Source organism: Anas platyrhynchos, chromosome Z (assembly GCF_047663525.1).
Source record: "Anas platyrhynchos isolate ZD024472 breed Pekin duck chromosome Z, IASCAAS_PekinDuck_T2T, whole genome shotgun sequence".
NCBI lineage: Eukaryota > Metazoa > Chordata > Aves > Anseriformes > Anatidae > Anas > Anas platyrhynchos.
Genome location: NC_092621.1, coordinates 16,676,128 through 16,704,111, shown reverse-complemented (window position 1 = coordinate 16,704,111; position 27,984 = coordinate 16,676,128). Strand labels below are relative to the sequence as shown.

Sequence of the window (27,984 nt, the reverse complement as noted above, 5' to 3'; positions counted from 1 at the left end):
CCTGCTCACTAGGCGTATCATCAAGAACAAATAAATAATTTGGCAGTATCGCTGTGGACCCAAGAGAGCCCCATCACATGAGAGGAATTACTCTGGATTTACCCTGCTGTAATTGAGATCAAGCAGTTGACCAAGTACATTTGAGACAAGGAAGTGCTTCCTGGTCTTAACACCTGTATGAACCACAGGTCCTACTCTGACAGAAGAGCATCCTAATTATTTTCCTATCTTTCATAATGATATGATTATTATTGGGTAAGAATTCACATTAAAAATGAATTTTTAAACATTAAGAAAAAAGAATGAATAAGAATGAGCAAAACTACAAAACAAATCAACAAAATAACAACCCTAAAATAAAGCATTCTATCATTTGTAGAAAAGCTAATGACCTGGAATACCATGTCTAACCCATGGGCAATTTTTCCTACTTGAGAGAAAATGCTGTTACAAACACCTTATTGGGTAGAAACCACGCAGTTGAGCAGTGCAAAATTATCCTGCCTTCTAGCTTTGCTCTTGAAATATGAAAAATTCTTACCTAGAAACATAAAGTGGAACATTCATTTAAAGCAACAAGATTTCAAGATGGCAACATGTAATACAGGAGAAAAATGCAGAATGCTACACAGTTTGAAAGGAACTTATTTGTCAACTATATACTTCTTTTTACAGATGGCGTATCACCATTTTTTGCACTCCTTTTTGGCAAACAGTACATTTCATTACACAGGAGGCATGCTGTTTCTTCTTTTATTTCTGATCACTGCCTTGGGGCTGGAAGAAGACATCCAGAGGGCTTGCTTGTTTCTCTGAGCTTCCTCTTTGCCCTCAATTCTTTGCTCCAGACAGGCTCCTGCTAAGCACTACACGAGTCTCCCTGGGAAGAACTTCATCAAAGGGATTCAGCTCAGTACTGATAGCTAGGATTGGCTGTGGTCTTCTACAACAGCCAAGAAAAGCCAAAGCCTTTCTGCAGGGCTCACAACACTACTCTGTTTTCATGGAAAGATGCTCAGCCCGCAGCCTCCACCCATGATTGTTTCCTCCTTGAGAACTAACCCTATGTGAGTATGTACAAGACTGTACATACTACAGCCAGTAGTATGTATGTATGTACAAGAGTACATACAGTAGTATGTAGTATGAGTACATACAGTAGTATGTAGTATGTACAAGACTGTACATACTACAGCCAGTCTTCTACAACAGCCAAGAAAAGCCAAAGCCTTTCTGCAGGGCTCACAACACTACTCTGTTTTCATGGAAAGATGCTCAGTCCGCAGCCTCCACCCATGATTGTTTCCTCCTTGAGAACTAACCCTATGTGAGTATGTACAAGACTGTGACTTACTCCCACTGGATTAGACAATGCCAAAAGCATTTATGATGTTGTTTAACCCCTGTAGTATGGGAACACAGTGTCTGATATAAAGCTCCCTCGATATAATGGGTCCTCCCAGGAGAAGCCTGACTCATAAAAGCAACAATTGTTCCCAGTCCTGATGCAAGGCTCTTTCCTGCTCTTCCTCCCATAGAAATAGGCTGGACGCAATCTGGCATTTAGATCTGGAGCATGCAGAAGGCTCTGTCAGGGGTAGGCATGGGAAGGAGATGTATTTCTGTACCTTGTTTAGTCCCTCTTCTTTCAGTGAGATTTTTCTAGCTTCTGCTGCACAGGATAGCAGACTTATCTTTATGAGTCAATTTTACTCTGTTAAAAGGAGCTCCTTTTCCTCAGATGAGGCAAGTTAAAATGAAACATCCGTAAAATTTTTCAACCTCCTGTATCAAGGAGGACATTAATTCTTAAAAGCTGTACTCGTAAGTGTGATTTATTTAATGCCAAGGTGGAGCTGCATATTGGACATTTTCTAGATTTATTCACATTTCATCCCGTTTTTAGCTGTAACTAAACTAACTGTTTTATCTGTAACTAAACTAAACTCTCCCAGCAGTTTAAAATTTGCTTTCCCTCCAGCTGCTCAAGCTTATTAAAGTAGGTGTTTTGGCTCAGAGTGATTTGACTCTGACTCAAATAAGAATTCACATTCTGCACAGTAAGTAGTCCATGGAAGAAAGATGCCAACAGGTATCTTCAGCTCGTTATTTATGAGTGATGAAAAATATGGGTAATTATTAGGGACTAGCATGAAAAATCAGAAATGGCATTGGTCCCAATACAGACAAAAGTGATCTAAATTTATTTTGTCACAGTGAACTCCACTTTTAAAATTATTTGTCCTATCACATTAAGACTAACAATGACAGCCTACAGGTTTATTTTTAGGTACTTAATATGTTAAAATATGTGATGAAAGCAGAGAAAGAAGAAGTTACTGAAAATGTTTTCTATAGAAACCTTCAAGCACTTTTCCCAGCTCTGTGCTACTGAAACATTGAAACACCAGTGCATACAAATACACCTGCATAAAGAACCCTAAGCTTTTGAAAAGTGCCACGCAGTGCATGGTAATACTGAGACCACTATGTAGTGTGGGAGTTCAGCACTTCTGAAAATTAGGCTATTTACATGCCTGAAAACACATTTTTTCTGACAAAAGGATAGATATTAATGATTTGAATGTATTGTTCTTAGTTTCAGTACAGCATGTAGCAGAGAGAGGGTAGCCCTTCACTTCAACAGACTAGTCTGAGATCTCCATGGGACCACAATCCCTGAAGATTGTCATTTTTACCAGATGCAGGGATGGTAATTGGGTTCACTTCAGAGGCTACTGATTTTTTAACAGCAAGGCAAGAAAAATCTGTCAGAAACAAGATCAACAAACAAAGACAAGCTCAATGAGACCATGAGTAGAATGGATTTGATTTTGCTTTTCACAAACCCTCAACAATGCATTTAATCATTTTTTTTTTACTACAGCATTCTACTAGATATCTTTTTAGGATGAATCATTTGTTAAGTTATACCTACTGAATCTCTTGTAGTATCATCTATCAAAAAGCTATGTACAGGAATATATGGCTAAGTTTCATGTACGTACTACACAGCCAATATTAGAAGACTGCATAGTATCAGAATAGGTTGTTTAGCTGGAATTCATAGAGGGGCTTGTCTTAAAGAGAGATTTTAAAACTGAAACTTAATTAATACTTGACACAAAAGTGTTTTTTAAAAGTACCCATGGCAGTCTTCAACATTACTGCATTTCAAGACCCTGGAGGTCTTGAAAAAATGTTTAGATTTAGAGCTTAGTGATATGGTTTAGTAGAGGACTTGTTAGTGTTGGGTCAGAGGTTGGACTCGGTGATCTTGGAGGTCTCTTCCAACCCAGATGATTCTGTGATACAGAATCCCTAACGAAGAAATGAAAATCTCAGTGCATGCCATGTTATATCTAAACTAGATTTCCATCTCATATCACAGACTTATCTTCCAGGAAATGCTGCAGTCCCAACCAAGATGTTAAGTCACATTTGATAAGAAAGTTCAAATTGAAAGACGGTGTACAGTATTCCATCTATTTTGAACAGTAATAAACAGAATTAATTACAAGGTGCATATCTACTTTTCATATCCATCTTACTATAGTAGGGACAGATTTTAGGAATACAGTTGCATATTTAATAACCTGAACACAAAGTGCAGCCATCAGCAACAGAAGGTGAACCGTACTTGCATCAGCCCTTTGCATCAGCCCTTCCTAAGGCCTCTATAAAAATGATTCCACCTAAACTAAAACCATTCAGAGCAATGAATTCCATCAAAACCATTTCCTTGTCTTAAGTCATACTTCCAGCAACAGTTGCATCTGATGCAAGCCACCACAGCTTCTAAAAGGAACATTCCAACAGCTTCTTCCCTGCCATTACATAGCTCCCTTCCTACTTTATTCACTTTTTTTTTTTTTGTCTTGACTTTCAGCATTACCAGAGTGACACCAGAATTTCAGAACTATTCAACAAATGGAAAGTCTGATGTAGACAGAATTTTATTAAACTCAAGTAAGTAACACTAGAGTATGAACCTAAAAACTCAAAGGGCATGCCACTAAAGGGGAAAAAACAATCATATGAATCTATTTATCAACGAGTGGTTCAAACACGTAGTGGACATATAATGTGCCACAACTTCAGATAGAGGTTTTGTCTCTAGCCATAGATAGCCACAAATATTTCACTGCTATATTGAGGTGCGAGTTAACTCATCAGTTTACATCACAATCTCTGATGTTGCAGTATTAAGCATTATGTGTACACCCTCGAACAGAAAACAAAAAGACAAATATTCAAAATCAAAACAATGCAAGTTAACAATTTGTCGTTGTTTTAAGTAAAAATAAACAATTATCTCAGACCAACATTTAACTCCCCTTGCATCTGCAGAACTGCCATTAGTATGATCATCCTGCTTATGTAGAGAAAGCAGACAACAAGAGCCCACTGTGCAAATGAGAGATGTGAACTAATTAGCTTTTGTGTTTAGTTCTTGTATGTGTTATTTAGTTTCTTAACAACATGCTGCAATATAAGACCTGTTCTCATGCGAAGCTTACTGTCACTGTCCCTCACTGCCAATGATAGTTAAGTACATATTTGAATAAAGAGATATTTCAAGACTGATATGATGTCCTTGGTTAGCCTCAAAAAAAAAAAAAAAAAAAGTGGAGGTGAGAAAACACTAAGAAAATGAAACATCTTTTCTTCAGCACAACCGAGCACTGCTTTTATGTAAACCATGTCAAATGACACATAAAGTGAAAACAACTTCAGGGCATCACGCATTTTTATTTCAAAGATGACAGACCACAATTCTATTCAGTCTGCAGGGTTTCTGGAGAAGCAGTGTTTCATTCAGGGGCAGATAATAGGACAAAGGAAATGAGAGATTCTTTAAAAAAAGAAAGCACCTCAACGCGTTCACACTTTAATATCCTTTTTAGATCCTGCGGTAAAAATCATAAGGAATCCAGCCATTTCTGATATTCTGCCGGCTGTAGTTAAAGAAAAGTAAATCTTGCACAGTCACAGCACCCAAATGAACACCTCACTTTATACAGTATCTATCCCTTTCTGACAGTGAAATTAAAAATCATCAAATTGATAACAATTTGCTTCATGTTTACTGCCCATATTACGTACAAAGACATGCTTCACTAAAAATTACTAACTACAATCTCCCCAAACTAGGAAGCATCTCCACAGTGTGCAACATCTCTAATAATTTGCAAGTGTGAGCACAGTGCATTAAAAAAAAAATATGTCTGAACATGAAGTACTGTCCAAAAAAAATTAATCAAACTACACAGGTAAGAGATTATTCATGATAATTCATGCAATAAAAACATGCTTGCACTTAACAGATATTCTTTCCTCCTAACTTTTCAAGAAAAATCCTGCAGATGTACGATCAACCTCCTTTAAGTGTACTTATGCCAATGCAGTGATCATTTACACATATGCTATTTACACAATATATAGTAGCTTAATACGATCTAAAGGTCAAATGCTGGAACAAGTCTATATAATGAATAAAATAATAGTTCTCAGTTTGTTTCCCTGGAACCTCTATTCTTGAACAAAAGCTAAGTCATGCCCTCAGGATTTGGTTCAGGACTGTCCTGTGGGAATACAAATTAACTCTACTGAAGCTACAATGAATATGCTCTGGATCAGGTCTATCTACCTGGTGTGATCTGCAAGGTGGTTATGTACCACCCCAGTGTTTGAACAGAACTAACCCAGGAGGGGTCCATGCAATCAATATGAGCAGCAGGGAAAATCAGGTAAAGGCAGAGAAGCTGGGCCCAGGAAGAAAAATCTCACAGGTATAAACTTAACAGTTTAATGAACACAGAAATCCTTGGTCCTTCATATACCGAAACAATACTGGTGCATTGACTTCCATAGGCTTACACTAATATACCAAGAATCTGGCTCTGAGTATGTTAAGACCACAGACAACTGGACTTAATGTGTACTTGAGGCAGCTACAGGATGAAGATGAAAACCCTTAGCGATGTGGAACTTGGCACTGTTGCAACCTGCCTATATACAGAGTAAAGCCAAGAATTCTTCTCAAACAGAAAACACATCAGCTTTTTTGAGGGGGTTCTGCTCTGGTATCTAAACACTATGGATAAAAAAAAGCCACAGCACACACTGAACTAAGGAACATCCAGAGGAAACGAAGCATGGAAAGGACTTAGTTCAAAGCAAAACAAGAGAGTGCTAAAATACTGTAATCTACCTTAGACACCATTCTTACTTGTATAAATCTCTCTCTCAGTTTGCAAACCCAGTATATACCCTTTGTCAACCACTTGAAAACCCGTGTTTCTGTCATTTTGCAGAACAAAGTCATCAGACTAAATATCTGAAGCAACAGGGCTAGACCTATCAGCTGATCCCCAGTCTGTGGTCACACGCTAATAGAGGTTTTAGGGACAATTCTGGAATGCAATGCTTCATAAACAGCATCACTGCTCAAAAGTCCAGGGCTACAGCAATGTCAGTAGGAAAAAAGTCATGGACAAATGCATGAAAAAAGATCCTTAAATAGCCTTGTGCCCTCCTAATGGGATACCATGGGTAAGTCACCACCGCGGACCCTCCATGAGTCCTTGCTGGAGTCCTGAATAACACAAAAGTACAGGGTAGCTGGTGTTTGGCCAGCACCTCCTCTAAGACGAAACCACTAACTCATCTTTGATGTGAGAAATAAAAGCATGGCCTTTGATGGTCAAAGCTTGGAGCTTTCATTTTTATGTACTTCACAACCTGGCCACTCAGTATGCCACTGTACGCTAAGAAGATTATAAAACACCTTTCCAATAAACATAAAAAAGAGCAGAGAACCTGAAACCTGTAGCCCAAAGGATGCTTTTTAAAATGTCCTTAAAATGTCCAAAGGAAAGTGAAACTTGGGTATTCTTTATGTAACAATCCACTTTCACCAATTTCTGTAAGCATAACTTCTGAATTTTCAAGATCTTGTGACTAGTTTCCAATCAACAATTTCCTAAGCAATTGTTGACCCCAGTTAAAATTCAAGGCTGCGGGATGCACAGCCATCTTCCTTCTCTTGTTGGAGAAGTGACAACATTTTGTTCCAGCATTTATAAACCAGTTTGTTTTCCATCACCTATGCCCTTAGGCTTTTTACGTTATTCAGCTTGGAAAAGAGAAACAATAGACAGGTTTCACTTCCTGGTTGCTTGCTGAAATATTTGGTTTAGAGATCAGTGCTAAGTAACTTTCATATTCAATTGTTTTAACTAAACAATAATGCTTTCTGTAAGATAATTTTTATTGTACCAAGACTTTCAAAACTACCTTTTAAAACAAGACCAAAACGTATACTAAAACCCTAAATAAAAGAGTATGCTTCAAGCAACCCAGAAACACATCTGATCTTCAGCTACTAGTGGAACTAATCTACTGCACTGAACACGGCCTACGTTGTCTTTCCTTCAGTGGGGAAGGGCAGAATCCTGAGTGGGGAACACATTTTCCTGAGCAGCCTACCAGCCTGGAGCCCATCTGGGATCCTGACCCTGCAGCCAGGGCCCGAAGCACACACCGAGCAGAACCGATGGTGCAGGAATGCTGCCTGCACCAAAGGGCTCGCTTGCAAAGAGCAGGCTCCAGAGCATAGTACTTTAACCTGGCACACCCTGTGAAGAAAAAACAATCACCAAACTGGGAAAATTAAAAAGGAAATAATAAAACCAAGACATCTTGCCAAATCTGATAAAATTCATCTAAAAGATAAGATGACGACCTGGCATGTACTATAATTACCCTATCAAGTACACGGTAACTAAGGTCTAGGGAGACAAAAATGACGTGTTCAACTTACATGGGCTTTTGACTGTTCATCTGATATTTCCTTTTGAAAACAGATGAACACAATAAATGGTGACAGATTCAAATAAATTTATACATGCACAATCAGGTTTATAACCAAAACCTCATATCCATTTAGAAATGATATTTAAGCCACCATTCACTTAAGACAATTTTATAACCTTATAAGCTATACTGACATTTCACTTAGCGTCTCAGTAGTTTAATTTGGTCAATTGCAGACAGTCTTGCATCTGTCAAGGGACTAAACATGGCTCTCAAATGACAGAGAATACGGTGCCAATTGAAATTTGGTCAATTTTTTAATAAAATCATACCTTTTTCATATGTTTTTTTAGGAGGCATTAACTTTGTATCAAATACACTGATGCCTTTGCTACACTTCAGTTAAGCTTAGGTATGGCAGAAATTCTAGGGACAGGAACGAAAAGCCTGAAGCAGCGGAGGAGCGCCAGGGAGCAGCACCCAGGCGAAGGAGCCTCCGACAGCTGGGATCACCTTTCCGACCACCTCCCTCCGCGCTTCCTGCTCGGTTCACGTTTGCAAGAACGCAAATGATTTACAGACAGAACCTCCTCACAAAAGGAAGGAAAAAAAAGCCTGCCAGGGCAGTGGAGCAAGGGAGCTCCCTGAGAGCAAGAAAAGAAGGGTGTCGCGACTGTGGAAAGGAGTACCTTTTGGAGCCTCCAGTGTAGGTGAAGGTAAAGGTGGAGTCTGAGTACCTGAAATCTGAAACACAAAGCGCTGCGTTATGACAACTTGGCATCCCGCTCGCTCCTCATTTCGGCCGAAATCGCCGCGGTTTTGCAGCCCGGCGCTCTGATACCGACGCGGGGAGCTGGGAACGGGGTTGGGGGGTGAATTTCTGCGGGCACCGGGGGGAAATGCACCAAGTCCCCCGGCCCCCTGCAACAAGTGCCCGGTGCTATGGCAACAACGGCGAGGCATTTCCACCGCCGGCATCGGCAACAGGCAGCCGCCCGCCGTGCCCGAGCCCCCGCCGCCGGGCACCGGCGGGGACCCGCCGTGCCCCCGGCCCTGCAGGCGGGTTTGGGGGGGACACGGGGCTTCGGCCACCCCCTGCGACCACCCCCCACTTAAAAAAATAATAATCGGTGAAACATCCACGGAGGGAAAGCACGGGGGCTCCGCGCCAGGCGGTGGGAGAGGGGGGGCACGGCCGCACGCACACGCTCCCCGGCTCGGGATGTCCCCCCTTTCCCAGCCGGCTCCTGGCCTCCTCTGCCCTCACATGCCCTCGGAAGGAGAGGAGGAAGAGGAGGAGGAGGAGGAAGGGGGCTCCGCGGCGGCCCCGCCGGGGGGAACGGCAGCGAAGGGCACCGGGCTCCGCGGCAGGCTCCCCGCCGCCGACCTGGCTGGCGCCCGGGTGGGGGGAACTCACCTGCAAACAGGCAGTCCTTCTCCGCCTTGCACTTTTGGATCACAACGTCAATATCCTTCTGAATCCGCTCTTGCCTAGAACACATCCCCATGAAATAGATCCCGGGGGAAAGAAAAAAAAAAAAAAAAAAAAAAAAAAAGAGAGAAGGAAAAAAAAAAAATAAAAAAGGCAGCTTTTATTTCCAGCCCCCTCTGCCCCCCCGCGCTGCCAGGTTTAATAATTCAGCCCCGAAAGATGGGCCCCGGGGCTGGCGAGCAGAAGCCGCCCCGCGGGGGCCCCGGAGGGATCCGCTCGGCCGGCTGGAGGACGGCGGCGGCGGGCGGGAGCCGATGTTGCATGCCCAGATGTGCCCGCCCAGATGTGCCGCCGCTGCCGCCGGCTGCCAATTTCCTCCTTCCCTGACAATAGATCCAGCGGAGGGTGGCGGCGGCGACACGGGATCCCCCCACCCCCCACGCCCTCGTTTTTTTTTTTTTCTTTCGGGGGGGGGGGGGTGGTTTGGGTTTTCTTTTTTTTTTTTTTTTTTTCTTTCCTTGTGGTAGCTGCTTTTCGGATTAAAAAAAAAAAAAAATGAAAAAGAAAGAAAGAGGGGGATTGGGGATTCGGGGGTATTTGGGGAGGGGGGAGCGCCGCCAAGGCTCACATCCCTGCCTCTCCCGCACCCGGTCCCTGGCGGCGCGGCGGGGCTGGCGCTGCGGCGGCCGTGCCGCTCCGCAGAGCCTCCCCTCGCTCCCGGCCCGGCACGTACGGGCCCCGCCGGCTCCCCCGGCGGAGGCGGCGCGGGGGAAGGAAGGGGCGGGTGCGGCGGGGCCGCCCCGGGGTTCCATGGAGCCGTCGGCCGCCGGCTTTCGCTTCCTCACCCGGCCCCGGCCCCGGCCCCGGCCCCGGCGGGGCGGCTGGCAAGCCGGGCGGTGCCGGGGTAGCGGGGCCTGCTCGCCCGCCGTGCCAGGGGACGGGGGGAGGCTCCCCCCGGCCCTCCCCGGGCGGCGGGAGGTCGAGGCCAGGCCCCGCTGCCATGGAAGGAGCGGGAAGGGAGCGACCGCATGTGGCACCCGGTGCCGGGCACCGTGACCCGAAACCCCCCCTCCGGTCTCGTGTCATCTCTCGCCTCACGGGCCCCAGGGCCCCTGGGGTGTGGGGGCCGCACAGGTGGCAGCAGGCATACAGACAGTCGGAGGGGATGGGCAGCTGTGCAAAACCCAGCCTTCCTCACCGGCCAAAGTGCAGGCTCAGTCCTACCCATAAACGGGTGTGAAGGCAGTGGAGACAGATTGGATGACAAAGCTCAGAATAGTAGTCATAAAATCCAATTTCTGTGTATTCACCCACCTCTCAACCGCACCCATCAATGGTCCGCTACTGAGCACAGTCGTTCTAGCAGTGTCTTCATTAGGGGAGTTTGTATTAACCAGGTATTGCTGATTTCAAGGACAGGAGGCAAACACGATCATTATTTGGTTATTCATTCTTAGGTGGAAATGGCTAAAAAGAGAAAAAAACAAATCCATATTAGTTCCTATCTGGACAAGATTTCTTGCCTAATGGAGGAAGAGGAAGGGAAATTGTAATAAGAAACAGGTAGTGTTTAAAGAAAACAAAAATTGATCATGTTATGTAACTCTCCACCTCTAAGAAAATAATTTATCTTTGAAAGGAGATTTCCAGACTACTTTTCAATGCTGCTCCGTAAATTCTCTTTTACTGCAGCATGACTTTTCCAAGGTAGGATATAGAAATTGTCGCTTGTAATACACTAAGGCATTGCCATTCTGTAAAGTTAAGCCAGCATGGTCAACGAGCAATGCTTTTATAGTGTTTTTCTTGGATATTGCAGTTACAGCTTTTTTCTTTTACCTGCTTGCTATGGGTGCTCATTCTGTTTTCGATGGTAAGGTGGCATCAGCAGCCGTCTTTGCTGCCTTCTACTTCATCATAATTGGATGATGTAATCAGAACTTGATTATTTTGGTGGGTTGTTGGTCACAAGCGTTGTAGAAGAAGGTCTATGTTAAGATAGAGATATTAGAGATAAAGATATTTACCGGGAATTTATACTGGCAGTTTGTCTTACAGCTGATTCTGACCACAGGGTTATTCTCAGTGTCATGTCAATTAACACAATTCCTGACTGCCTTTTTAAGTGTCAGACTTCCCATAGACTCAGTAACAGTGAATTAAAAAGCCATCCACAAAGAATCACTCCAGTCTTGAGGAAAACTAATACGGATGTTGGCTGGTTTCACAGCATCAGCTGAATAGAATGAGAAGTCTAGAAATATAGTAGGTTAAGCATTTATAATTATTTGTTGTGAGTGGTTTTTAAATTTCTAGATTCTTGGCCACTTTGGCCTTTGATTTATCTGATGACTCCAGTACTGTTGTATGGTGTCTTTTAGTGAAAAGAAGCTAGATATATAGTGAGATCATTCTATGGATTAAAAAAAAAAAAAAAAAAAAACAGGTTCGAAAATCTAGGTGAATCTTTACAGTTAGAATTGATCCATATATATACATACATGGATAAATACATGTATGTATATAGATAAAACAGATTGCCCGGAGAAGCTGTGGATGCCCCATTCCTGGAAATGTTCAGGGCCAGGCTGGATGGGGCTTTGGACAACCTCTCTGGTGGGAGGTGTCCCTGCCCATAGCTGGGGGGGTCAGAACCTGATGGTCTTTACGGTCCCTTCCAACCCAAACCATTCTGTGACTGTATGCATGATTCTTAAATTTGTAAAGGTTGACAAGCTGCTGACATCCATGGAACCTAAATTGTACTGCAATAATGTCTGTATGTGTGCTGTAATCCCTATAATGATGTAGATTATACCACTCCCTTGAAGAAACTTTCCAACAAGTTTTACAAGTAATTTCATGAACAATAGGACAGCTGATCATGGAAATAATGATTTTGGCTTAAGGGAATTTGATGTATGTCTAATTGCTTTTTCAAGACTCAAAAATCAGTTCTTGTCATTGTCAGGTATATCTTAAGTTCATCTCAGCTCAGTAGGTTTTACAGAACTGATTACCTCAATTAAATAAAAGAAATGTAAATTTTATATTTGTATTCCCAGGAACTTAACCTGATAATATTTATAGTGGTGTAAAATGGGAAAAAATAAATTGAAATCTGAGGATTTACATGACTGGAATGTCTATGAGAAGATTGTTTCGAAACATAATGGGAAAAATACAGGGAGATAGAAACCAAATAATGAATACGTTGAAATAATGTGTGAGCACTGACTGAAAAAGTTATTGAGGAAATGCACAGTTTGGCCAATTTCAGCTCATTGATGGGTTCTGTCTGCTTTAGACTAAGCAGATTTTTTTTCAACTTATGTGGAGAAAAAACACACCTTTCCATCCATTCGTAAAATTGTTAGAAATCTACCAGTTAGCATTAAAGCACACTTTTCTGTCACAAAGTATTTTCTTTCTTTATTTGTTTTCTAAAAATGTTCCTCTTACGTTTAAACATATATTTTAAGTCTTAAGAACAATGAAGATATGAAGATTTGCCATCGTATGCAATGTGGCAATCTGCATTCAGCATGGATGCTGTCTTTGTAATATGGAAGAGAGTTCAAAAGGGCAGGGACACTGAAAAGAATCCAAAATCCTACAAAATATAAAACCACCATCAGCCCTCTAAAACAAAGAAAAATAAGCCCTGTCCTCACTTCTACATGCACCAGCCAAAACTGTAGTACAAAACAAAACTAAATCTGAGCATTTTTTGCAATATCAAGACAGTCACCAATATGGCAAAGCCTGCTGACTTCTATAGACATTGAGTTCCTGGAGGTGGAACACATAAAGGATCAATACTATTCAATTCTTACAGCAGGAAAATACAATACTATCCTTCAGTTAGCTTTCTTAAAATGACACAGTCATTTTTAAATGGTACTGAGGCATTAAATTCCAAAAACATAGGTGCTCAGTTGTGAAATATGTAGGTGTAGCACTTCATTAATCCCAATGAAGTGATGTAAAGCATAAAAAAATAATGTTTTGCTTCAAACTTTGGTGTAATTTTTACCATAATTCTAATATTGGCAGTTTCAGTTTAGAATTCTGATGTAAGATAGATCAAGGAAATGCTGAGTTGACAGTTAATTGTCTTTAAGCCTGTTCTACTCTTTGACGGATTTCAAGTCAGCTGTCTTCTACAAAAATGCCCTCAGCTGTTCATCCAAGTAGTCACTGCCAAACTAGGTAGCCACAGTCCACAGGTATCTAGAGCATCTCATAAGGATATAAAGCCATTCAAATCACTCTGGTATTGTAAAATGGTTATTAATAGATTGGTTTCTTGAGTCAGCACTCTAAGCATGACGTGGTTTGGATTCAAAACACAGGAGTGTGATGTACACATCATAATTTATTGAATTTTACTGTGAATAAAACATTTTAACTGATGTTTGGAGTGGGTTAGCACAGGTCCATTGATAAAAAGCTATAGCTTTTTAAAAAAGAATGCCAGTTAAAATGGAATTAACAACATGACTTAAAATACTAGTATGATAGATAAATACATAAAATATTTTTGTGTGATAAAAACTGAAGTAGTGAGTTAATTACATTACACGATGAAACAATACCTTAAACTATCACATGTCCAGTTCACCATAAGCTTTTGAAAGTGATTTTAAGCCTTCTCATCTAGCCTAGAAAAGAGAAACCTTCTGCTAGCATATTTTATTGATAAGTATTCTATTGGCAATTGTAGAATAATAGCGGGGGGGGAAAAGCAATTGTAGAATAATAGTGGGGGGGGAGGCTTATTTTTTAAATCTGTGTTGAGATTTCCAACGTGATTGTATTTATTTATTTAAGTCTCCTGTTAAAGAGCAGCAAGAGTTACCTCAAACAAAACCAAGGGATGTGTGGGTTTTATACACAGATGTGGGGATTGCTGATAATGGCCTATAGCTTTCCATCAAAGATGGGAGTACTCATCCTTCCAGATGCCACTGAGGCCCACAATAGCTAAAGCTATGGTTGCTGGCATGACAAATGGCCTCAGTAACATTCAATAAATAATGAAATCAGAGTCCCAAATAATACCACAGTTTACTGTAATTCCTAGCAGTGCATTTTCTAATGATGTTTTCAACATGTTTTTTCTCCTTCACTAATGTCATCTCATCTTTCAGTCTCTGCATGCCACCCTCATTTCTCCTGTTTCTTCTTCCTTTCCTCATTTACTGTTACACCATTAATAAGCATCATTGCTCTCTCTTTTCAAGTTTTGATCCTGTCTATCATATCCATTGAGTTCATCTCTTCCATCTTGCTCTTAGCAGGTCACTTCAAGAGCAGCTCAAAGAAGAGGGGTATAATGGAATTTTGTCCACAGAAATTGAGTTTTTGAAGAGCTGCAAGTGGGAATATTTCCAAACCTTTTATCCTGGACTTTCTGAAGTCAATCACAAGCAAATCCAGAAGGGGAACCCTCTGCCTCCCACTAGCTCCTGAAGTGAGTTGCCTCTTGCCAGCATCATCGTTTCTGTGAATCATGGGCATGTTTGGCTGCACATTGGTAGTGCTCTGTAAGGCAAGTAGCCGTGGCCTTCATCTCAATTATTCTGCAGCCCAGTAGCTAGGCTATCGCTCTAGGAGATAAGAGCTGTGAATTTATACTCGTAGGCTGACAATACTGTCTCCACAATTAACTGTTATCAGAATTACACCCTGAGCTCAAACAGTGATCAGTCCTGAAGGTACATCATCCTGCGTGAGCATAAGAAATGGTTTCCAAATCAGAACCAAGAGGCCTATCTCAAGTGCAGATAAGCGCCTAAGCCCAGGGGAGAGGCAAAATCTGAGATCCATTTCTCACTTGGCTGTGTGCTGTGCTCACTTTCCAGCATTGCATCTATTCTAAATTCCCTTCCCAAGAGCTTTAATGCCTTCATTCACTGAGCAGGCAGCATGTAAGCATGTCTCTCCCAATCCACATTTAGTCACAGGCAATAATGTTTATTGAATGGCTCAAGGGTACACAGACTATTTCTAAAATCCATAGCATCACTGGTGTAATTTACCACAGCTGAACCTGCTACCTGGCAAATCTCTCAATTGCTGAGCAAATGCATAGTTAAAAAAAACACTTTGTTGCCTATATCCAGATTGCAATTTCTTAATTGCAAATTGTCATGCCAGAAAGTACTCAAACTGTAAAATACTTACCTTGCTAAAAATATTCCATATAGTCCATTTTCTGCAACAGTAAAAATGATTCACCATGTCACCATCTGTTATCAGGTACCGATGCTTTCTTGCTATAACAACCTCAATTGCCGCCAACCTGTGCTTGTCGTTAACTAAGAATTTGTAACCCAAACTTAAAAGGAACTGCCAAGTACTCTCAGTTCAGCTGAAACTGATAGGGTGGGAAGCACTCAGCACCTTGCAAGATTAGACCTTAGAAACAAAAGACTAATTCCACCAGAAGACTGCATCACATTTATACTGCAAGCTGTGGTGTACTGTTTTGATCTCTGACCTAACTCTAAATGAGGAGCAAAGAAAGGGAAAATTAGCACATGCAGAGTTTCGTGCTGCTGCCACTTACACTGCTTCCTGTACCCATGCGAACTCATTTAGCATTTGTTCAGCTACTACTGCACAACCAACTGTGTTGAACCCCAGAGATGTAATTAGATTTGGGTGCCTGCATTTGTTCCCTTCAGAAGATCGGGACCGGGGGTTAATGCAATGTTCATTCAGTCTTCTTAAACCAAAGCACTCTTTAATCTTAAGGAACTAAACATAAAAGACAGTGACATTTACAATAATTAATGAGTGTATGCATCTTTTACCAAAAGCATCCCAAGCTTCCATACAACAGCCTAACTTTTGAATTCTACATCCTTGTCTTTTTTAGGCACTTTCCCATAGTCTCATGTACAGAGCCCCAGTGGCCAGAAAAAGGGGGTTTTCTTTCTTATCTGTTTATAGGCCATCTTCCCTGGCTGTTTCCCCTCTGGTAAAATGGTACTATAACCTGGCAGGAGCCGGAGTAGGTCTTTTTTTTTTTCCTTTTTTTTTTTTTCCTTTTTATAAATAGTAGCTCACGTATTGTATTTAACATTAAACTAGTACAAGGGAGTACATGAGTACATTATGTGGGGTTTTGTCTATTTCTTTAGAGCTCATAGGAAACCCAGCCAAAAGTGTACAGTATTAATCCCATTGACCGTGTCTTTTGGTACTTACCAAGATCATTTGTTTGCAAGCCATGTTCGTGATTATTACAAGTCAATCTGTTCCCTGGTTTCTGTTACTTTAACCCTGAGGTACAGTAGGAGCCAACAGTACCAGAATGAAGAAGTCACTACTAAAAACTAAGTAATGCCATAATCTAAACTAGAAAAAAAATCTGCAGGCTTTCCTATTTCCCAGTGAGACTAAAACAATTAAAAAATCCTTAGGCAAAAAAGATTGTGGAGCTATAAATTAAACCCACCCAAGTATTTGGAAAAACAAATCATTTCTCTTTTATGTATTTGAGGCAGTTTGTACAGTTTAAGTACAAAAACATGCTTGTTACATATCAAGTACGTGTCTTTCCTTCTAAAAACATGTGCTAATTTCACAATTATTTTCAGCAGAAGACCAGCTTCTGATACCCAGTGGTTAGACTGCTGCCTGTCTACAAGATAAGAAATTAATGAAACAGGAAAAGTGGCAATGAAAGAATACCTGATGCACCCACAAAAATAGATAAATCAAATGCAAAGCAAAGCCTGCAGTGCTTACAGGGGAAAGATCCCTCAGAGGTGAATCTACAGTTGTTGAGGGTGAGGGACCAGGAGAGGGAGGGGAGGAAAAAATAAAGGTGTTAATGAAAAAACATCCGTAAATAACTGGGAGACAAGGAGCAAGATTGCTTTTAGTGGGAAGAAAAGACATAGTTAAGTACTTAACTTGATTTTTTTAAAAGGAGATCGTGTCAGTATTCTCACTTCTTCTTAAAAAAAAAAAAAAAAAAAAAAAAAAAAAAGGCCATCTGTATTAACAATTAGTATCAAAGGCTAAGCCTTCATCGCAGAAATTGTGAATTCAGTTAGACCTTGCTTTTACAAATCACATCTAGGCTTTCAGCATGAGTAGTCCCATTGATGCAAGCAAGACAAGTAATGAATTAAAATGAAGCAATTAATTAGTTTTTAAACACAGGTCATAGTTAACTCACATCCATTCTTAGTCTGATATTTAAAACCTGTGTATGCATATACAAGTGGCAATTTCCATAAGCCTGGTGAAGCTCTACCTAGTCTAATAATATCATTCTAATAATATTGTTTCTCAATATTTCTAATAGTTTTATTCAGATAAACACTAAAAACAAGCCTCCCCAAATGCCACATATTCTTGAAAAGGATACCAAATTAATCCACTGCCTTTATTGAAAAAATTAATAAATGACTTTGTAAGGAAAGAGAAATAAACTCACTAATGAAGCAATGACTATAATGATGTAAGGGCTTGAACTTTCACAATGCTATTTTCTTATTTCCTTCTCTTATATATAAAACATGCAACAAGACCAAGGTTACATACTAAAAGTAAGATAAAGATGCCCTCTTGCACAATTCCTCTACCACAGCCCAGAGGGATGCCTTATTACTTCAAAACCACAAAATTAAAGATGAAAGAAAAGGAAAAGGAAAAGGAAAAGGAAAAGGAAAAATTGTTTCTGGACTGTGTTTTCCAAATCTTACATTTAATCTCTTTTTCTTACCCATTCTTCAATTCTGCTTTTCTCTTTCTCTGAAATGAGGTCCAGGCTGCCAGCAGTGAAGGTAGCCCATTTTACAAAACCTGCTGAAGCCCCATCTGTTATGGTTGAACTTTGTATTTATTTTGCCCAATCTAACATCGATAAACAGCAATTCAGTATTTTATCAAATTTAGATCAGTTGTCTGATAAGTTTTTTTTTTACAAGTTTTAACAGTGTGTTTATACTATGCCTTTTGTATTATGAAACCAATTTCTTCTAACATTCACAATATAAAATGTATACTTGTGTAAATAGACTAAGTCAATCAAACAACATCATTGCTTTACAGGAATAGTATAGAAAAACAGCCACAAACAAAACTAGGTCATTGTTACTGATTCCTAGGTGGCAATATTAATTATTACATATTTTTGTACAGCATTTTATGTTTAATGCTTTCCTTGTTTTCTTCCAAAGTGGTGAAAACCACGAGGCCAACACTTAAATATTTGGAAACATTTCAAGGCTGGAAAGAAATTTCTAGTAAAAATAATTACTTAGTGTTTCAATAACCTTTTCTTTAAACATTTTCAGTTCCCCTAAATGAAAGATTAATACATCCATCATAATTGCTATGCTATTTCAGTTTTATAGCAATTCTCTATAATGTTTTGTTGTGCAAAGCAGTGATAAAATGTTACGTAAGAAGATTCATGTTAGTTTTTGTGTTTTGGTGATTTTTTTGTGTAACTACTGACAGTTCTATACTTATAAACCCCTTTTTTATTTTTTATTTTTATTAAATTAATTTTTGGTCTTCCTACATAATTATCTAAATTCTGTAAACTACACAGATATAGCTCTTGGCACAATATTTCACTCTGACAAGAGAATGCTAAAAGAGAAATGCAGCTGGGTAGACTCCTAAAATACTCAACACTGATTTAAGCATTTCAGTAAAGTCAGTCACAAGAGAAGAGCTGGGTAAATAGTAGGAAAAATTATTCATGGAGACATTTACAAATCCCTTACAATTTGGCTATCATCCCATTGCTTGTACTTGCTTGTTTTCAAAAATATGCAGTAAGACTTTCATTTGATGATGTCAGTATGCAGTCATGATAGTTTTTTCATGTATATTAATATCTTGTACAAGTATTGCATGATACTTGTGTAATAAAGGTATTATATCTTGTATGTGTATTAGGTGAACCTAATGGCGGGGGGGGGGTGGAATTAGATTATCTTTAAGTGTCTTCCAACCCAAACCATTCTATGATTCTATTTACAATTGATTCAGAAATTCTTTTTTTTTTTTCTGTTTACACAATCAAGAAATAGATATGACATCATGTAACATAATTCCCACACAAATCATGGATATAGTATTATAATTGGTTAAAGACATGATTAGAGTGAACAGCTTTCAAGCAATACAGGATTTGATAGCTGTTCACACCAAGGTGTTTAAGTAATGAAGATGTGATATATGTGTTCCTAAAATGACAGGTCAAAGGCCTTCAGCATTCAGAGGTCCCCTTGACTGGGACTTCTGCTGTTGAACCAAAGAAAAAAGAAAACCATGTTTGGTTTGGATTAAGCTAAACTTATTTCTGTCATCTCTTTCTAACTGAAATAAGAGAGAAGTTCTGGTCCATTTAACACAATGTTTTTCTTTTCAGCCTGAAACAATAAGTTTCACTTTGGGACATTCATTTTAGGAAAAAGAAGTAATAAAACTGCCCTTTTAAGGGGCACTTTTTTAAATGCACTTTTACTCTGTGTCATACAAGGCCACCTGTTGTTTCTTTCACATCTTTGCCTCCCCATAGCTATTGAAGCAGGTAAAACAGCCTCAACAAGAGCACCTCGCCCCAGAAAATCCCTCCATCTTCTAGATAGGATATTTTGTAGAAGTCAAGTTTGGTTTTATTCCTGTCTTGAGTGGAACAGAGCTTGCATTTGAGCTGCACATTAAGGGAGAAGCAATGAACCTTCAGCTCCATTGTTTGAACAGTTACTCAAGAGGATTCTAGCCCCTTGCTCAATGAATGTACTTTTGGTTTAGACAAAGAGAAACAGCTTTACAAGGTCTCGTCTGAGAGCAGTATATTTAAGGCACTCTGTTTAGAAGTACAAGATCTAAGTCTCCTGAAGAGAAAGGAACTCAGTTTAACTTCCCCATTTCTGGAATGAATGCATTAACCACGTTACTCAATGAAAGAGAATATTATTTTTAGCTGGGGAAAAAAAATCCATACAATTAACCAGAACAAATAATTCAAGATCTCCTTTTGAAGGCATTTTTCTTACTCAATAAAAAAGACCAATTGTTTATATGTTACTCTGGCACTCTCCTAAGAAGGTAGAAGGCCAGCTAAGAAGAATGTCCAGGTAAACAGGTTATAGTTTAAACAACTGTGGAGTTTTGAAATCCTTGCCTCTTAGAAAAATATTTGATTGACAGTCATTAGTGATACTTAAGGCCATGTTTCTGGCATGGTGATCTAGGGTCAAAAATCCAACAATGAAAATGGATATGAAAGAGGAGATTTTTAAGCATACACACAAAGAGGGAAACAGAAAAGTGAACTAGTTCAGGGAATTAAACCAAAAATAAGGTGCACATAAAAAACAATTTCCTGCAAGAACAGCTCTTCAAGTGGCTTATTAAAGCATATTGACTGTGTTAAGCAATGTGCTGGTTTAAGAGAGAGGACAGGACCGTGGCAGACCCCACTGATAGATTGCAGCTACTCCAAGCAGTTTCCCAAGTTCAAATCTGATCTCATATATACTGATTACAGTGAAGGAATCAGTACTTACCCCTTGTAAAGGCAGGAACATAAAACTTACGTTCTAAAACATAAACCTTCTACTGAGTACAGAATATTGCCCTTCACATTAAGGTTCCTAAAAATGCCAGTAGAGCTTTACTGCATGAAAAGTTATGTGAGAAGGACACAATAACTCATCACAAATCAGAGATTTAGAAATTGAAAAGCCAAATACTGTGGTGCAATTACCTGAGCTATTCTTCACCTTAGTGGTGATGAGGATAGCTAAGATCTGGAGGGTGGGCCATTGCCATGTGGGTAAGGACACAAACTAATCAGGAAAAAAGATTTTCCATGGCAGGGGAAATGGCAGTCTCAAAATCACTTTGCAAACAATCTGTGAGCACAGAGCCCCAACTAAAGCAACCACCTTCTCATGGTCTGTAATAACAAATGTCACCCTTCTACCTAAATAGATGCCAGAATTTTGGCTGTGGGGAGCTCCTTGACTGAACCACGGAAGCAAGCCTTGTTAAGACCATCTCTCACTTCTGTCCTCCTACCCATAGAAAAGTAGAACACTACCCAATAAATTATTTTAAACAACACTTGTGAGGAATATAATTCAGAAAAAAAAAATACTGCAGAAAAAAGGGCATTGTTACTCTCCATGTAAGCATCTGAGCACAAGTTCAGAAACTCATTTCCTTTAGTAGCATATGTCCCATCAAATTCTTTCACATTTTAAAATTATTATCCTGTGCCATATTACCTTTTAAGAAAGTAATGTAGCATTTCTAATTCTTCAGGAAGAAATTAATGTAGAGACTCGTATCCTTGTATTTATTCTTTGTCTGATGCAGTATTAAGCTTTTTTTTTTTTTTTGTCAGTTTATCCAGGTTATCCTGAAACATTTTGTACTTGTAGAAATGTTGTATTGGAATCCCACTGAATCCAAATAACAAAGCATATTTTGTGCCTCTTGCAGTTTTATTTAAAGATTTTGTGTATTTACTTTCTGATGTACATCCAGAAATAACTGGGAGAAAAGGAGTACATTTATGCTATTTAACTTCGTAATACAGATTATAAAAATCATTTGAAGTGACAGTATTTGCTAAATCCCACCTTATTCTTTTCTGGTCTCTGATATGATAAATAATATACATCTGTGTGAGAAAGGAGATGTTTAAGGTGTGTACCACTGCCCTCTAACTGTATATAACCAGAACTATTCAGTTAGACAACTGAGGCTGCATACATCCAAAATTTCTGTAAGCTAAAAATTGCCTATACAGACTCCTGGGGCTCTAGTACTGCTCATCAAGTTGATCTGTGCAATTTTGTTTTGTTTGGGGTCTTCTGGGAGAAAGGTGGGGTTGAAATCTTTGGAAGGGGACAGGATTAAACATAAAATAAGAGGAAGAAAGGAAGTTTTTTGTTTGTTTGTTTTAAGCAATTGTGCTTTTGTAACAATCTGAGTTCTAGATCATGTCTTCCAAAACACTTTGCCTTTGTCTCCCCACTTGCGTGCTGGTCATTGCTACAGGTTTAACATAGCTACAAGTTCTCCATTGAACATGGAGAGCATGGCAAAAATTATTGTGGCAGTCTAAGGAGCTGGGGTACAGCTAATAACAGTGAAGGAGGCTCCTGTACATGCCCCAGCTCTTCCTTCAATAACCACAGGCAAGCTGGCTGTCCTACTAAAGTGCTTGTGTATGTTCTGAAACCCATCTCCCCTGTCCAACTAATTGCAAGAGTTCTGAGGTTACAAGAGCTTCCTCTGCTGTGGGCTGGAGGTGTCATCCTCTGACTATCTGCTCATTTCTCCCTGCCACTGCCTTCAGTTTCTTATACTCCGTACTGTTCCTCTTCCTCTCGTCTTCCAGTCTGTGAGCTCTGCCAGCAGTTTTAGAGATGACTTAAAATCCATTGTGCAAGATTTCCATCAAAATCAGAAAGAGGGGAAACACAGTGACATTTTTTTTCAAAAGGCATGAAGACAGGTAAAACGAAATTCACACCACTGAAATGTGCAGTAGAACAAAAGTATGGACAATATGATTACACTGTTTTCAGGCTGGTGAAAAATACACTGGAGGAAGAGTTGCAGAAAGAAGCTACAAATCCCCTTTTGAGCTAGTCAAAGTCAGTGCTTCGAGGTTAAGAAGCAAAGTCTCCTATAGACCCCCGTATAAGATGTAGGACAAGATAGATTCTGACCCTCTTTGGCTATAGCCATAATTTAACCTTGATGTTATAGTTTTACCTTACAGCTTATTTGACAGTGTTTCACTGGTAAAATATTTATTATCTTCCCCAAGTGGTTAAATATCTCAATGCAAGTAAACATCTGTGATAACTCTTTTTTTCCAAATACAATTTCAGATTCATTAAATTCATGATGTGCATTCTAAGTTAATACTACTTTATATTCTTATAATGGAGATTTTCTGAATTAGATTATTACTCAAAAAATTCTCAAAATTTTTCATTAAGAGAAAAAAATCATTCCTGGGTTTCTGAGGAAACATGACCACTTGTAGTTTAAGCAAAGCCAACTAGGAGGTGTTGCTGTTAAACTATCATCTTATGGTTAATAAACAGCCATCCATATATACAGACTGTGTTGCACTGTCTTGTAATAACTGTTCCACTTAATAATGCTGCAGGGAGGACCTAAGAAAAGATCCAAACACTTCATCCAATTTAGAAGCACATGCAAGATTTATTACTGGAAACTGCTTCTGTATTTTATATAAGGTTGATAGTGTCTGTTGCATAAAATTTAGCAATATAGTCTTATAGTATGAATAGAAAATGAACGTGCCAAAATAAAAAACGTGAAAGAATGCAAGAGAAAAGCCTGTTCAGAAAAGAGAAAGCATACAAACAAGGGGTAGCTTGCTTGTTTATTGTTTTACTTTGAAGATACTAATTTTGCCTCTGTGGTTACATTAATATTCTCTGATGCCTGTTCAGGAAATTGGAATCTCAGATCTAATATCATTGTGTTCATCTCTAAAAATACAGATGCTTATGGCAAGTAATTAGCCTACCAAAGTTATTGACTCTGTGACAGTAGCAAATACTTTATTCCTTCTCCAAATATTTTTTTTTCCAGGTGAAACAGGCATCTTGAAACTATGCTAGGGGGACATGACTGAGTCCAGCTCTTCTCAGTATCTTGATGTTTCAGTACTTGGAGTTATGAAGGGTCTCTGAGTTATATGACAATACTAAATATGGTCATAAAAAGGATTGGACATCTTCAAAAGCATCACCCAGCCAAAGTCCTGACATGAGATAATTATTGACCTCTCCAAGTTCTCCCAGTTTGGAATGATTCTATTTATTTGAATGTTATTTTACTGATACCTTCATAAATGACATGAAAATACTTCCTCCTGGAAAAGTCTGGCTGTTTTTCAACATAATGCAAAAATGCTGTGGGTTATAGGACAATTAACATTGTGTCGAAGCTTCACTATATTTTCTGAAAGTGAAATGCCATTTTGCTTTACTTAATAACACTTCTCCTTTTACACCTGCTTATGCCTTTTGCCAAGAAATTTCAGGAAGGAAAAACACTTTCCGAAAGGGACACTGCAACTGGAAGAGACTATGCAGAAATCATTGCCAAGCCCTGAAGAGGTACAAAGTGATGACGAATTGTGTGCATAAAAAATATAAGCAAAATGCTGACATGTACAACATATGCAGTTGATACTGGCATTTAAGAGTAGTGGGTGAGCAAAACTGTACATACAAGTGTATTTTTACTGCATTAATTGCTAAAATATTAAAATTATAGGTAGGATTATTTTACTTCAGACATTTACATGTCAGGGGTAAAAATTCACTTATGTACTTAAAGTAACAAATCATAATTAAAGGAATAAAAACTACCATGTTTCTCCTTTGCCATTTTTACTTTAGATAAAATGAAATACCAAAATCCTGCACTGATATCAAATCTAGACATCCCTGAGTGAGAGAAAAAAAGATATTTAAAAACTGAACTAAAATAAACCTGACATTTAAAAACTGAACTAAAACCACTATAGTTTTGAGGATATTCACAATGACAATAACAAAGTGTTTGACTCTCTCAAGGCAACGAAAGATTTTTGTTTTGAATTGATTATTACATGAGTCCTTTAGAGAAAACAATGCTTAGGAGATACGTAATAATGAAATGATAGCTAATATGAACCTGGTATGGATCCAAGGAAGAGACAGGTCCTGCACGTAGGCATTAGACATAAATTATCTACTAACAGTGTTTAGCTGGCACCTTACCTTGGAAACATCCAAATGCCATGGTCTGCTAGAAAGTATGCCTCAGAAGGGCTGCTTCTGCGCATCATGCATTAGTTTTGACAGGACTGATGTGCTGAGCAACCCCGGACAGTCTCCATTGTAATCCATGCAAGTGTTTCAGAGTTTCTTTTAGTGCTGCTAAGAACCAGCTCCTTTCTTCTGGAGAGTCAGTCCCATGACACTCGCTCCACGCAGGACAGACAGGGAACAGCCCCACCGTCAGTCCGTCCCAGGAGCCAAGTTAATGATCAGTGGGTCAGACACTGTCGTGAGCTGCAGGAAGAGCCACTGTGCCACGTCTGCTCTGTGAGGCGTCCCATGCCCAGGGGATGCCCTGCCAGTCCTGCCAGCGAGGCTGCCCTGCGGTCCCTGTTTGCTAACTGGATTTCAGGGGCCAGCAGTGATGTAAAAGGGATTTAAGTTCACGAGACCCTTTCCCTGGTCTTTGTTCCAAGGTCTGTTATTAATTAAACTGTCATTAGATGAAATTCTCGTGTAATGACTGGAGCAGAGCCTAACACACACATGGCAGCATTGTCTGCTTGTGCAAAGGCCAGAGCTGCCTACCCTGGTGGTCTCGCCCCAACCTGAGCCTGCGGGTCTTTGTGGACTCTGCCTGAGTCATGGTCTCCACCCAGGCTGGCCACCTACTTGAAACAAGAAATGAAGATATACATAAAAAAGGCGGATTCTGGTCACAGAGCCCACCAGCAGCCCTCTAGCCCAGGCCCTCCAGGCAGCCTTGCCAGACAGTCTGTGAGGGGCTCTGCCCTGCAGGACATGACGGGCCTTGCGCGGGAAGGGAAGAGGAGGGCACTGCTTCTACCACTCCATACTCTGCTGCTCCTCTGCTTTCACACCACTGAAGAAATGTGCATTTTCAAATTTGTGCTCACTGCTGCTGGGGTTACAGAGGGTGCCATGCGCACTTCAGGGGGTGGGGATTGGCACCTTCCCCATCTGCTGGGGCCACTTCTGCTTCTGATTACAGGACTGACAAGTATTTTCAATGCAGGACAAACGTGACTTGATACTTACTGGGTAAGATTTTCACTCTGAAGTGAAAATTCGGAATGCAAAATTAAATGTAACATTGGATTCCCAATGCCCCTTTTCAAGAACAGTTCCTGAACAAAACACATGGGATTTAAATTATCTCCCATCACTCCCTAGCATGTGCTCTGACCACATGGCCACAATTCTTGCTCCCTTTCAGTCCATCTCTTCTGCCTAATTAATCTTGAATTACATCATGACAAATGTACAAGCTGTGGCAGAGTGGTAGGGGGCGTGCCAGGGTTAGGGAGCGAGCAATGGACTGGAGGCTTCCCCAGGGAAAGAGCAAGTCTCCTCTTAGTGCCCTCTTGGCAAGGGAATCTTATCCCGCTGAGAATGTTGAGGGAGTGTAATTTTACAATTTTTATTTCACCAGCCAACTCAGGTCAGGGTCAGCCCCTGGGACAGGTAGGTCCTTGTATCTGCTCTAGCTATAGATGCAGTAAGGGCAATGTAGTCGGGATGTTGGTATCAGTAACTCTTGCCTTGAGAACAGGCTTGCAGTATCTGGTTATGTACTTTTACTGCTGTATAAGAGACAAAGACAGACTTACTTAGTTCAGGAAATTAATATATTCTGAAGTGTCTGTACAAGGACAGCTACCAAAACAATAAAAAAAAAATCACAAAGAACACCAAATAGCTACAAAATAAGTGCATTGTCTTCATTCTTGGACCTGGGACAGATGAGAGTCTGTTAAAAACACAAAGCTCTTCAGAATGTCAGGACAAGCCTGGGGGATAGGGAAAAGAAATGACAGCTCTTGGTGAGGGGGAGACTGTGGGAGCCCTGAGAAGATACAAATGATGACAGACTACATGCATAAAAACATAGTGAGTATTGTAGTACTGAATAGGCAGCTTTAAATGCAGCATAAAAGTAGGTGAACGGATTTTCATGTGCAGGAGTACATGAATTTCCCTGCTCTGAGAAAATGAAACATTGAGATGAAATCTAGAACCACATTTGAATTGTAAACAGAGAGAGAATTTAGTGCCAGCAAAGACAGGAAAAATGGACTCACATCTTACTTTCTCAGGTCACAACTTTTCTCACCATAAAGGGAAAAGGGGAAGTTTAGGCAGACAGCAAGTAAGAGAAAAAAAAAAAAAAAGTGCAGACTTTACAAGCAAGGATAGGCATGCAAAGGAATAGGAAGGCACAGAACAACCATTGTTTCCCAAAAGAGGTTTCCCTAGGTTTTCCACTGGTTTCATTAGATGCTTTCTGAAACATGAAGCACCTAGCACTTAAAGACATTTAGGGTGCTGTGCCAAGCAACCTTTAAGAACCTGACCCACACCTTTCCATTTTTATTTTTCTTTCTTAAAAGAAAGAAAAGTTCTCCAAAGCCCCTGTGCTGAAATTTTTGTTTATCACCATCAGTAAAACTCTGGAATTACCAACTAGAAGTACTTTGGTCTTACTTTGGTAATTACCAGATTACAGGGATGTCATCAGTAGCATTTAGGCAGATGTACTAGCATTAACTGTACCATTCAAATGTTTGAAACAACACATTTTAATATTCACGAGGAAAAGCCAAAGAATCATTTCTAAGGCTATCTCCTCATTTTGTATTAATTGTTACATAAAGCACTCTTTGCCAGCATTCACTATTTAGTATCCTTGCAGATTTATAAGCATGTAAAACAGATCCAGCAAAATCATAATCCAATTTTCTATTTTAGAGAGAAATAATGCTTGAAAAACTTTGAGTGATTTAAGCACTATCAGAAAATAACAGCAAAAAGATCACACAGATCATGTTAGAACATTTGCACTTTTATATCTAGTCATATGACCAATATTCATAATACAGCTTTCAATCAAGAAGAAATGAGACA

General features: G+C 39.9%; 1 protein-coding gene across 5 annotated transcripts in view; it reads right to left on the bottom strand.

Annotated features, from left to right (window-relative positions):
• Positions 1-25,281, bottom strand: part of PARP8 (poly(ADP-ribose) polymerase family member 8) — a 124,877-nt gene extending 99,596 nt beyond the window's left edge. For 4 of the 5 annotated variants that reach the window (XM_038170724.2, XM_038170725.2, XM_072031122.1 and 1 more), the window contains exons 1-3: positions 9,879-10,351; positions 9,236-9,309; positions 8,508-8,562 (exon numbers count right to left, since the gene is read on the bottom strand). In XM_038170724.2, the coding sequence (XP_038026652.1) occupies positions 8,508-8,562; positions 9,236-9,309; positions 9,879-10,336 (587 nt within the window). In that variant the 5' untranslated portion in view covers positions 10,337-10,351. Of the gene's footprint in view, positions 1-8,507; positions 8,563-9,235; positions 9,310-9,878; positions 10,352-10,564; positions 10,718-11,089; positions 11,239-25,059 lie in introns of those variants that run through there. The other variant, XM_038170727.2, reaches the window with a different exon arrangement.
• Positions 25,282-27,984: the final 2,703 nt, after the last annotated feature.